Source organism: Scomber scombrus, chromosome 2 (genome assembly GCF_963691925.1).
Source record: "Scomber scombrus chromosome 2, fScoSco1.1, whole genome shotgun sequence".
In the NCBI taxonomy this organism is placed as follows: Eukaryota; Metazoa; Chordata; class Actinopteri; order Scombriformes; family Scombridae; genus Scomber; species Scomber scombrus.
This window is the reverse complement of record NC_084971.1, coordinates 13,760,796-13,773,514: the sequence shown is the minus strand read 5'-3', so window position 1 is coordinate 13,773,514 and position 12,719 is coordinate 13,760,796. Positions and strand designations below refer to the sequence as shown.

Genomic DNA, 12,719 nt, shown 5'->3' with positions numbered 1-12,719 from the left:
TGTTTTTCTCTTGGTGTCATTTCTATAATAATTTTACTTAAGAGGGAAATGGTCTTAATCTTAACATCCAAAGAAAAACACATTAGCTAAATCACGAGCCGAGTTGCTTATTCATCTTTCAGCTATTCTGCTCGACATAAACAAATAATACTAAACCTATGTTATGTTATTAATTGCTAAATATTCTTACTCCACCTGTTAAGTGCACGTTGGATTAACTCTTTATAGTGTATGTATCTCTCCAGGCCATTTGAAATAACCTTCCCCTCATGACCCTCCCAAATAAGTCATAATGTTTCAGGTTTTAACATGTCTGTCACTTGCATGGATGCATTTTTTCAGTTACTGAATCATGTCACAGGTGTGTCTACATGCAGCAGAGTGAGGAGTCAAGCCACAGTTGTTATTCTAAAAAATGTTTTACTTAACCGGTTCAAGGGTGTTTTGTACAATGACCTAATAAAGTATTATAATATTAATACAAATTATTTAACCTTTGACATTTGTCCCTCATCTCTTTGTCACTGTTCTGAACTATGGCATGTGATATCTTTTAATAACATAAAAAGTCATACATGGATAAACAGTTGTTCCATCCCTATGCATTTGTCTTCTGACACAAAAGACTTTTCTTTGGAAAAACCTTCTTTAAAAATCACAGCTGAAGGATTTACAAATATTTAGTTTTTAGGGAACATACAAGGAAAACAAAAAATCAAACATCCATTCACTCTAACCCTGGCTTTTAGTACATGAGTCAATCAAAGCATATTATCTGAATGATTGAAATTTCATCAGCTTAAACAAGTTTAAAAAGTGGTTCGAAGACATCCACAACTGATTAAATTACATCAAGAATTGTTCTTATATACATTAATTAAAACTAATGCATCTTGAGTTATGGTGTCATCTCTGTAGAAAATATACCAGTTGGGACATGTTTGCAACCGTAAAACCACTTAAGGTGAAAAGTTGAAAAGAGATAATATGCTCAATGTTTTATTAAAAGTACTCTGTACACAATCTAAAACAGCTCAATGACTTCAATAGAGTATTGTCCGACATCCTTTTTCATCTTCATCTTATTGAGCTCTTGAAGGCTGCTCTCAATCTTCCCAAGCTCAGAAAACAGTTTCACCTGAGGACACAAGAGGGCATCTTAGTTAACATGTCTCTACACAGCTACAGTAACATTCACACCAAATGGCTGCAAGTTTCTGCAAATAATCTGTTGGACACTGTTAGTTTTTAGGATGTTTTTATGCTATTTATCCCCCCAGAACATTAACTCAATGAAGCCACTTCCGAACTGGACCTAAGGAAAGACTTACCTGGGACTTTACAAAGCTGTGGAGGTTCAGCAGTAGGCCTTTGGCCTCTGGAGTCATCACTAGCACTGTGAAATGAGAGTCCAACAGCAAGCATACCCAGTCCATGATCTACAATCAGAGACAGAGTTATTCTTAGTTTTGCCTTTTGGTAAACATTTACTGACAATGTATAACTATTATTCCTGGGAGGATCTTGAGAAATTCAGTACATCATAATGTCACTGTTTTTTTTACATGTTTGTCCTCTCTCTAACATCACTTTCAAATAAAGACATACAAATACATATTTAAGAAAATGCTGAGAAACTAAACAAAATGTGATTTTTGAGATCAGCAATGTTGATGGGATTTTAGTAAATTAGATCGCACAAAAATGTTTTGTGTCCAGTAGCTGTAATGCAAATCTATATTATTGTGTCCACATCTCCATCTCTTTACACTGACTGTATGAGACTGTCTGAGCAGAATCCTCCTTTTCTGTCTCCAGACATGCCACTGAATGTGTCCTGGTGTGACAGAATTAAGCTGCACTGATGTGAGATGTCAAGTGTAGCCATCTTAATTACTGTATCTCATTAGACATTGATCCAGACCTGAGTCAGACTTGGTGATCGAAATCCATGCATCTGTGGGAAAGCATCTTGGGAATATTTTAGGTAGAGGAACTGCAGGTACTGGAGGAAAAGCTGATTGGATGAGAGAGAAAATGAACAAAATAAACACAGGTTTTTGAAACAGCTATTGCTACATTAACCAATAATTATGTAAGAACAGATCATGAGATGAAGAAGTATAACATTAACTAGATCAAGTGTAATTATTAGTGGTTTAATGTGAATAGATATAGCAAAACAGACACTATGGATAAAACCAAATGACTACAGATCTGCAAATTTCACCAACAGTGTTATGAAAATGCTTAGGTTTTTTTTGAGAGATGATTACTCACAATAACATTCTGAGAGGAGAGATCTTTTAGGTGTGGGAGGAGGTAAGTGTCGCTGTATGGCACCTGCAGGACCTCATTTCTACACAGCTTGAGTTAAGACCTTATACGTTCACATTTGAAATCTATTTTCTATGATTTTCTTCTCTTTCTTTTTCAATGATGCTGTTAAATTATAATGTAAAGCTTGGTAGTTATACAATAGAGTGGCACAATTGAATGTGTATAGCTGCATCACAGTGAACAACAGTATGGTGAACGTGCTACGTCTGAGTGACTGTACAATGGAAGGATACAGAAGAACAGCCTTGTGTTTTCCCACTGGACAGATTTGTTCTGGTGCAGTTGAGGTCTCCTTGTCTTCTGCTCGGGTCTTTGTGACAGCTCCACCGCCGCTGAGAGCGTCTGAGCAGTTGTCCTCCATGGAAGTGGGGCTAAACCCATTCTGCATGCCAAGATGGCCGTGCTCCGGAGAGATGAGTGTGTCCATGAAGGAGACGCTGTCAGGGTCCAGGCTCTCTTTTTCTGCATCTATGTCTGGCATACTACAGGACAAAGGGGACAACAACAAACTCTTTTACATACTTTCAGGTTATATTACACTGAGTCAGGTCAATAATACGATCATTAAACCACTTTGATAATGCTGTGTGCAGGCTAATTTATCACATTCATCAAATCAAAAATGTAGATCAAAACATTTGAAGCCCCAATGTGACTTTTAACATGTATTACTTTGGTGTCCTCTGGTGGTAGGCCCATCATGATAGATGATACATGGACATGATAACGTTGATAATTACGCTATCATATGATAAGCTGATAACGTAATTATTGTGACAGACCTATTCAGTGGTAGCATGAAAGGCACACTGTGTCAGAGACATCAATTCATGTTCATATTATAGTGGTCAATGAGGCAGATGCACACTGCGAAACATCAGTTAACATTATGTTGAAATTTACCTGATAAAGGCCTTGAGGCAGGCACAGGTGACGGCTTCTGGGATGTCAGGGAAGAACTGCAAGCACAGTTGACACAGGAAATAGTCCTTCTTCTCCAGGGCCAGCAGAACAAGATCAGGACACACACTGTTGATGGTCACAAGGGTAAATGATCTCAGTCAACACAAATAACAATAGTTCATTTACTCTCCCAGCATGTTGCAATGAGATTTGGGTCACTCAACCCATCATTTTTTCATCAAAGTCCAAAGCAGCTACATTATTAGTATGTTCTGGTGTACAGAAATACATTCTGCAACCTTATAATCCTTGACAAAATTCTGCTGTTCAGCCCCCATAAACACAATGTAGTTCTTATTTGACCTGATGCCTCTATCAACACTGTCTTCTCACTGTTCAGGCTGTCATTTAACATTCATTCTCTGGTCAGGAACATGTAGTCACCCAGCAAGCCACTGTAGTATTGAGGACTTACTTTTACAAGCAAGGCAAGACAACCAACTGTTAGAGGACAGTGACTCCAAAAGAGCAGCACAAACTCTCAAGTGGCTGGACCAGGTATAAGTGCAATGAAAAATAGTGCCAGACCAAAGTTTTTGTTGGTTTTGTGTTAATCTAATTACGCCTGATTAAATACAGCATTTGAAGAAGGATCCCTCATAGTTCTGTCAGGTAGGAAAAGTTACAGTGAAGGACTTGTGTTTATGGTCCTTTTCTCCCACGAGAAAAAAAAAAACCCACATCCTGAATTCACTGCCCTGCCTTACCCACCTGTGGCAGAGGCACTGTGTGTGCACTAGCTGTGCCAGGGTGCTGGGGGTGTAGAAGGCTGGATCAGCAAGGCTACGGGACACAAGGGATGATGCCAGCTGCCCCACTGAGGGCTGCAAGTCCTGAATGTCTGCCCTGGAAAATAGGCCCTCCACCTCCTTCTGGACCTCTTCAACTGGTGCCGTCTACATTGAGAAAATAAAATCATTTGTTAAATTCAGAATTCTTTGTTATACTTTTCAACCCTGTTATGTGGAAGAATTCAGATTCATGAAAAAAAGTCTAATTTCTACCTTGATGAACTCCAAAACTTGATCAGTTGTTAAAGAAGGTGCTGACTGAGTCTTACGGGTTGTTCTCTGTATGGAAAAACAGAAGATTCATATTAAAGATCTGCTATACATAACACCACTGATAGTTAGTTTTCAAATGGTTCAAAGTTTAAAAACTGTGCAGAAGCAGAGATTCCTTGATTTGCAAAAGTTGTGTCACATGGCAAAAGCAACTGGTGCTATTGAAGTTCTAAGGAGCTGACTGGTATTTGGAGACAGACTTCTATACAAATGTATTTAGGTTGCCGTTATGGATAAAACTACAAATAAAGTAACAAACCCTAAACAATAAAATTTCCCCGTGCCATATAACATAATTTTCTACATTTTGTAAATGATGCCCGACCATTTCAGGCAGCAGCTTCTGTAAGTCATAATTTCATAAGGTCTTTGATATACTGCTGGTCTGGGAAACATTGTAAGAGTTTTCAAGGCAACAACATTAAGTATTAATACATCTGCAATTCAAGCAGCACAAAAGTCTGGTCTCGCTGCGTCTAAGTGTTTTGCCTTTTTTTGCTTTTAAAATTCCCTTAAAATAGTTACCCAACGTACCGTCTTCCTGTTCTCCACCGTTCGAGAAGGCTGAGCTTTCTCTCCGTGAAGAATGTTATTCCAAGATGGTACAGAAGTTGGAGCTTTGGATTCTGTAGAAGTTACAAAAACACATTGTGTTAAGACAACAAGAATTTCTATGTTGAATCAGAGCTGCGGCCTCAGAGAGTATAACAAAATAATTGACTGAATGTACAGTATATCAAAGGTTTTTTATTTCTCATGTATGTTGTTGGTCTTTTGAAGTTGCCAAAATGTATGATACAAATTTATTTTTAGCTCACCTTCGGTTCTGGCCTGCCTCAGTTTTCCCATGGCAGACGCAAGGGAAGATTTGGTGCACTCGTATGGAATAACTGACAAGGTTTTCCCATGTGGAATGAATAATTTGCTGGAATAACTCCATAGCTAAATCAGAGGGAAAAGGAAATTAATACAAACAAGAATTAACGGTGCAAATTATTAAAAGTTTTGTCTATTCATGTGTAATTTCAAAGTTTGTAAACTGCTATAAAGTTGTGAGGAGGGACTGTGAGCCCTGTCACAGTGGAGAGCAGACACAATGCTCTGCCAAAGTCATACAGTCCTCCATCAGCACTCAGCAGCTGGAAGGACAGGGAACATTGGCCTGCAGTCATAATAACAATGAAGGAAGACTGGGTAAGTGGTGGTTCGTCTCATGTCTACTTCATACTTAACAGGCTCACTGATTGTGAACTCGAAGATTCTGCTGCAAGCATGTGAAGAAGCCCTCAACAGTAAATTGTCCCATTTATGGATCATAAAAAAGAAATCAGCTTGGTGTGTCATTTGCATTCTTACCTGTCCATAGATTTTACCCGCTATTTCTTTTCCTGCCTGAAGCGTCTGGAAATTAGTATTCCAGATGCAGAGAAAGTCTGAAAAATCAAAGACAGAGAGGCTTTTAGAGCTACAGACATTGAGATCCAATACTGGAGTCAAATAGCATCAAGTCATCCTTCTGATGCATTTATTCTGAAAACAAGGCCCACATGTCAGCATTAAAACAACTATAGTTATAGTAAATATAACAGCATATACATTTATTTTAGTTACAAAAGTCCTTGTTATTACCCCCAGCACAGTATTTGAACAGATCAGCATAAATCATATTGAGGTCAGTCAGGCTTATCAGTCAGACTTTAAAATTTAGAATAGACTATTACCTTATATTAGGTGATTGCCCCACTGTTACTACTGTGTAAAAATACTGCCAAAATAAAAACCTCTTAGTGAAGATTGTCCAAATAGTTTTATTTGTGCTTTATTCGTTAAATTTAAAGTGATGTATGTTAAGTTAAGTTGAATTTTTGCACAATGCTAACAAAATATTGTTGAACAGACCTGAAACAGGCTAAGCAAGACAGAGAGAACAGGAAAGTGACTGTAGAAGCCAATAAAGGTAATAAAAGTCCTGAACCAATTAAGCAATAACTTTTGGCCAATAACATAAGTTATTATGTTATTGGCCTGGTAAAAAAAATCCAATAACGTAATCATATACTAATGTCACTTTATTGAAGTTTTATTTATTGGATATAACTGTCTCTGTCTCTCTACGTGTCTGTCTCTCTCTCTCTCTCTCTCTCTCTCTCAAATTCAAAGTGCTGTATTAGCATGACTGTTTGAATACAGTGTTGCCAAAGCTACAGGAAGAATAACAGAGATGTTTTAAAAAAAAAAAAAGTCTCTCTCTCTGTGTCTGTCTGTCTCTCTCTCTCTCTGTCTGTCTCCCTCTCTCTCTGTCTCTGTCTGTGTGTCTCTGTGAGTATATTATTACGTTATCGGCATTTGCAAAGTATTTTTTTTACCAGGCCAATAACATAATAACTTATTACGTTATTGGCCAAAAGTTATTATGCTATTGGCTTCTACAGTGACCTAATGGAGTATAATAATATAGTACAGCTGCTCTGGTTTTTTTTAACACAATGATGAATAATTATACATCTTCCTCACCGAACTGGTTTGATTTGTAAAACATTGCTAATATAATTATGACTTTGTTCAATTTAAGTGTGCACAGCCAAGCCCTCTTCTCTGCACCAATTCCATACTACACAATGACTGTATACATTATGTATGTACTACAGATTTTCTTTGTATGCTGTTTTCATAGTTATTAAAAAACAATCGAGCCATAACTTACAGAACCTTACCTCTTACAGAAAAAGCTAAATGATTAAGTTTTCTAAGTAAGTTCCCTCTGTTAGTACCTATTCTATTTTATTTATGCTCAGCTTTGTGTCACTTCGTCTAACCCTATATCCACGTCACTGATGATTATTTATCAAAAATATCATTGTGTAAATATTTTGTGAAAGTCATCTCTGCAATATTGCAATATCGATTTTTTGGTCAAAAATATTGTGATATTTGATTTTGTCTATATCGCACAGCTCTACTTTGTGGGACAATAGTGAACATTCCTACAATCAAAAATCAAGCATTTAGTGTGGCTGCTAACTAGTGTAACCATAACTTTTGTCACTTTTCATACTCTAAAACTGCTTAGAATTTGCAAGTTGTATGCAATTAAGACACAGCTCTGATGTTGTGAATGACGCCTTACTAGCATGGCTTGCTTAGAAGAGCTCTTAGTAAAGTATCTCAGATTGACTTCTTTAAGATCTGTCATGCTTAACATGCTACTTTGATTGGTGTGAAAACTAACAAACAGCCAAATTCTCAGACTAATTACATCTGAAAACTTCAGTGATGTATGAATGGAGCTCTGGAGGTCTTTATTTGAGGCAGTGTAATTAAACAATAGTTACCTTTACCAGATCCAGCAGATGGGTGTGGAACTCCCACAACAGCTACATGGGCTTCATCCAGGATCAGGGCTGATGCCGCCTCCAGCAGTCCCTCACCAACAGGAAGACCCAGCAGCAGGCTACGGGGCAGCGGCAGAGCCTGGGCCCCCTCCTCAGCTCCCAGGCCCCGCACAGAGACTACACTCTGGTACACATGGCCGTTGGGATCTGATTAGCAAGAAAGGTAAAACAATTTATGAAGGAAAAAAGATGATACAGTTATGCTATCTGTTATTTCTTGAATCAGATAGATGTTTGTGTGTGAGTAAAACCACAACGCATCACTTTTGTTTTTAGCTGTGAAACACTTAGATTTGTAAAGTACATTACATAATCATTCACTTTTTCAAACTCTCACTGACTTGGAGCTTTTCTGCCCCTAGTGGTCATGACAATGTCTGCCGATAACACATTTAACCAGGATATCCTTCACTTCTCTCTGGAATAGTGCTAAAATACGTAGAGTGCCTTATCCGTGACTGAGCTCAATTAGTTGTGCCACTGTACCAAATCTAAATAGAGTGGAAAACATACCAATCCAGTACAAGCTGGCACTGTGTTGTCAAATGCTTACACTAAGAATATGTCAACAGGAAATGCCGACTTACAGAGATAAAGCAGACGGATGTGTTTATCCCTATAAGAGGCGGAGAAGCTGAGTGGGGAGAGACCAGGCTCTTCTCTCTCCAGACGGTACCTCTGTAGGATATTGGGATTCAGTCTCTGCAGGTAGAGGAAATGGTCTCCTTTCTGTGGGGTAGACATCAACAGCCATTCAAGGCAAACAGGCAGTTAGAAATACCAGTAAATAGGAGTAGATGCAGCCAAAACCAGATACTGGTACACGGATTATAAAATTAATGTCATTCAGGTGCATTTCCATGTCGGTGCTTGTGACTTAAATCAAAACCAGACAAATAAAATAATATTACCTGTTCAGTTGTGTAGATGACAAACAGCTGTGTCTCAGCCACAATGTTGATGCTCCACCTAAAGACAACAAGAATCATCAACACCGTACAAGAGACAACAAATCAAATCAAACGAATACAACTCCAGCACAGAACGAGCAATCATTTTAATGTTAGAAATTCCAATGTATGTACACATTTGGATCTCCTAAGCAGCAGAATTACATAAGCAAAGTCCTTGTCATCCCTCATCTACAGCTAAGCTGCCAATATATTCCCCCACACAACCCTGAAATATTACAGTATGCTGGCCTATCTCATACATGTGCCAATTCCACCAATCCTCATGCACGTTTAATGTCTAATTTTAACATTGCTGTACTAAGCCTATACAACACAGTTGGGAGATGAAGCCTCATAACACGTCAAAGCTGGACACCTCTTGGGAAAGATTCTGAATTTGTTCTCTTACTGATTACAAAACACTGGATTTTCTGGAGCTGTGAGGGATATTACCAACCTGATGGCCTCTTCTTGAGCCAGGACTTCCTCTATGGGCTGCTGGGGAGCAGAAAGGAGAGAGTCAAAGAGTCTCACAGCTCCCCTCTGGAACAAGGCCACAGGCTCTCCTCCTGGTACACAGTGGACCTTCCACACATCTGATGACACCTGGAGAGATAACATAAGAGTGTGTTTCCAGTTTTGTAAGTGAGGATGACCATTTAGTTTGGGTACTTAAAATAACTCATCATTCTCAGATTAAAAGGGCTTTCTAAAAACAATACTTAAGCAAGTTTACTGGTGAAGGCGCTGGTATTCTAACTAGAGATGACAGCCAACAAATGATCAAATTTGAAACAGCTAGAAATAAAAATCGTTGCACAAAAAATTGCAGAAGCATTAAGGAAAAATGAACCGCACTGTGGTCTTTAAGAGGCACAATTAATACCTTTGTATATTGCAAAAATTGTTAATAAGGAGGAATAATGGGTTAGATTAAGTGCCAGGTGACCACCTCATCAAATATCTTTTGAATTGAATGTCAGCAAAATAATCACAGACAATGTTGAGATTGTCACAGTGAAGAAGGAGAAATCTTATTTCTTTCTAGTTTCCCCAGTCCAGGTGGAGCAAAATGGACATGCAAAGTGTTTCACAGTGTGAGTAAACCAATCCACCCTCGTGTGTTTGATGTATTTGCCCCATACATGCTTCAAACGAAGCAGGTTGTACAGGTTGCTGTTTGGACTTCAGTTGCACACAGAAAACGGGACAAGAATAGTTGTAAGAGGAGTGATAAAAGTAAGAGAGCTTGAGAAAGAAGTTCAAAACCTGCCTCACCTTCACTGCGATATGCCTTCACATATATGAGGCTCCCATGAAAGAGCTACAAAAAAGGTCTTAACGTTTTGAAAGATCCGACAATCGCTTTGTTAGAAGCACACTAAAGCCTTATGAGAAGAGCTGGAGAGCCACATTCACACTTACAGTTGCTTTGAAGGCCTTATCCAAGAGTATATCTTCTCCCTTCCAAATTCTGATCACCTTAAAAACAAAGCACACAACATTATTACATATTATTCTGTGACAGACTTTTCTGAAAGGTCAGATCAACATAGACATCTAGAAAGTAAATGCAGAATACAACATAGTAAGATAAATTAGTTTATTAAGAACAACATAAATCATGGGGTCCAAACCTTAGAAAGGAGTTAAAGCTGTGTGAAATATCAAGCTAACCATGAGGATAAGACTAATATTATAGCATCTAATACATGGTAGACAGACTGGTGGGAGAAAAAAAAGTAAAATAATAATCATCTCTCATACACAGTTAACTGAAAGAGAAACCTTTCAGTTTTGCTTTGTCTATAAATCATGTGCTGACATTAGTGAGAGTTCACCACCTTCTTTAACTGTATGAAAATTTAAACATCTACAACATAAGTGTTTACTTGAGGTGAGAATTGTGTAGCTTTCATTATTGCTGTATCCTGAGCAGACATCTAGCCTGTAGGACCCAGCTGATGCTGCAGCGACCAAAACAATCACCAGAACTGTAATCATAAAAATCTGAGGACTTATCTCCACCTCATCGCTACAAAAATGGCTGAAGATCTACCTTATTGTCTGTGACTGCCACATATTCATTGGTCTGCGAGTTGTAGACTGCTGGACAGGTCAGAGTCTGTCCTTGTTTCACCGTCCAGCTCCCCAGTGGCTTCTGGTCTGAAACCTGCCAGAACCACAAAAAGTGTAAGAAGAAGACCAGTAAATAACATTACTGACAGGCTCTCAATAAGAATGCGTTATCAGTTACAACACAAATAGTGTCACTTCAACTATATATGCAATGGTTAATATAAGAGTGTTTCCTAATGCTGCAGTGTTACTTCCATTAGGGTTAATTGTTGCCAAAAGCAAATCCTGCTTTTTTGAAATTTTGGCAGTGTTATCTTGTAGCTAATGTATATGCCAGACATACAAAAGCAGCAATGTGACACTTCATTTCTTCGTCAATGGCACAGTCCATATTTCTATTTGTACATTCAATATTTCGTTTCAAGTTTAGCATCCCTTTAAAAACTATAATTATTTTATTCTTTAATTTGTTTACATATTACTTTGTATTATTATTATTATCTTACTATTGATGTATTTATATTTCTCTATGTTGTGTTTGTGAGAACAAACTTCTATGTGCTTCATAATTGTTAACAAACACATTTGAGCCATGAAAATTACGGCCATCATTAGCATTAGTGTGTGCTTGTCTTGCTGTGGATGAAGCGGGTATTAGCTAACACTCGCCTGTTTTTGTATACTGGCGTGATCTTTAACAACATTTTAAGACTGTCAAAGTCGATTTTCACAGAAATGGTCTCACGGTGCTATCACAGCCAGTTAAAGTATCTGTTTACCCTGTTAGTTTATGTCACTGTTGATGAGAAGACCTGAGGATGCCAACACGAGTTGTGCAGGTCGACCTCATCAGCTGGCCCAGGTTAGGAGAGCCTCCTTAAAAACACATATACACACACTAAAGGTTACCTTGTACAGGGTCACAGATCTGGTTGAGTCGGTGACGACGACATGGTCGCTGTCTCTCTCCGCCTCGATGCCCTGAATGCCTGAATTTGACAGATTTTGAGCAGGAACAAGCCCGCACAACGTGTAGCCCTCATACAGCGCGGCCATGCTGGACGAGAAGAAGATAGAACTCGTCGGTTCTCGCGAGAATAGAGGACAGCGTAGCAGCACATTAGTGTTGTGTTCAAAGAGGGCGCTATTTGTCCATGGGCGCTACAGAAACGGGAGGGAAACGTACTCAAGACCTGTCTCGCTGAATCCCATAGCTGTGTAATATAGGACAAGTTGTGTGTTTCTTAAAACAACAGCCATGTGTCCATATGAACAGTGAAATAGGATTTCCTCGCTGTAATCACTTCTGTTCATACTAGCTCCCCCTCATTTTCAATGCAATCGATGGGAGCCAAAATCAGTCATTTGGTGCATTTAAAAGTTACAGTAAAACTTATGTGAGGCTTCAGCAGTCGGAGTTAGTCATATCGTCACATTTACAGTCTTTTTAGCATTAAATTCCCTTGTTGTGTTTCCTTGGACAGTGTTTCACTGTTGAGCTGGGGTTGAAGTAGCCCATAGTTACAAAAACATGGACTGTGGCACTAAAAAGACTAAATCTGAAAGATATCTACTTGATTTGGACAGTTAAATATTCACATTAGCTTCAGGTAAATCTTTAAATACATTTTTACACAGAGGCTGGCTGTGGACTTTGGTTTCTATCACTTACATTGTAAGTACACGAAGGGATCTTTCAAAGGCCAGTATAAACAGGAGGAATAATTATGGCAAGAAAAAAAAAACTATTTCATTTGGGCACTTTTGTTTTGAGACTGACTTGAAATTTGGGAACCTATCATTTTATTTAAGGTTGTTAACTAAATTAAGCCTGGTACAACACCATTAGATCCACACATCTGGTAATTTAAACCAACACATCCAGAAGACATCATCTCATTCTCATTTTGACATTATTTCACAGAGCA

The 12,719-nt window shown here is 38.4% G+C and overlaps 1 protein-coding gene across 2 annotated transcripts; it reads right to left on the bottom strand.

Moving 5' to 3' along the window:
- Positions 1 to 983: 983 nt before the first annotated feature.
- nol11 (nucleolar protein 11) lies at positions 984 to 12,074 on the bottom strand. Of its 2 annotated transcripts, none has more exons than XM_062428118.1 (18): positions 11,701 to 12,074; positions 10,772 to 10,885; positions 10,138 to 10,194; positions 9,170 to 9,318; positions 8,671 to 8,728; positions 8,347 to 8,488; positions 7,706 to 7,906; positions 5,724 to 5,800; positions 5,186 to 5,309; positions 4,902 to 4,993; positions 4,308 to 4,373; positions 4,015 to 4,199; positions 3,244 to 3,369; positions 2,574 to 2,822; positions 2,281 to 2,359; positions 1,925 to 2,017; positions 1,332 to 1,439; positions 984 to 1,138 (listed from the first exon to the last, which is right to left on the bottom strand). In XM_062428118.1, exons 1-18 carry the CDS (start codon positions 11,845 to 11,847, stop codon positions 1,025 to 1,027), a joined length of 2,181 nt encoding a protein of 726 aa, XP_062284102.1. In that variant the 5' UTR covers positions 11,848 to 12,074; the 3' UTR covers positions 984 to 1,024. The 2 variants fall into 2 exon arrangements, with proteins under 2 accessions (XP_062284102.1, XP_062284099.1); XM_062428115.1 differs by having other exon boundaries at positions 7,700 to 7,906; positions 11,701 to 12,073.
- Between the last annotated feature and the right edge of the window lie 645 nt (positions 12,075 to 12,719).

Coding starts and splice junctions, on each gene's coding strand:
- nol11 (XM_062428115.1), bottom strand. CDS start 11,847: ATGGCCGCGCTGTATGAGGGCTACACGTTGTGCGGGCTTGTTCCTGCT. Junction 10,886..11,700: donor GATCTGTGACCCTGTACAAG/GTAACCTTTAGT, acceptor TGGTTCTGGCAG/GTTTCAGACCAGAAGCCACT. Junction 10,195..10,771: donor TGGCAGTCACAGACAATAAG/GTAGATCTTCAG, acceptor TTTGTTTTTAAG/GTGATCAGAATTTGGAAGGG.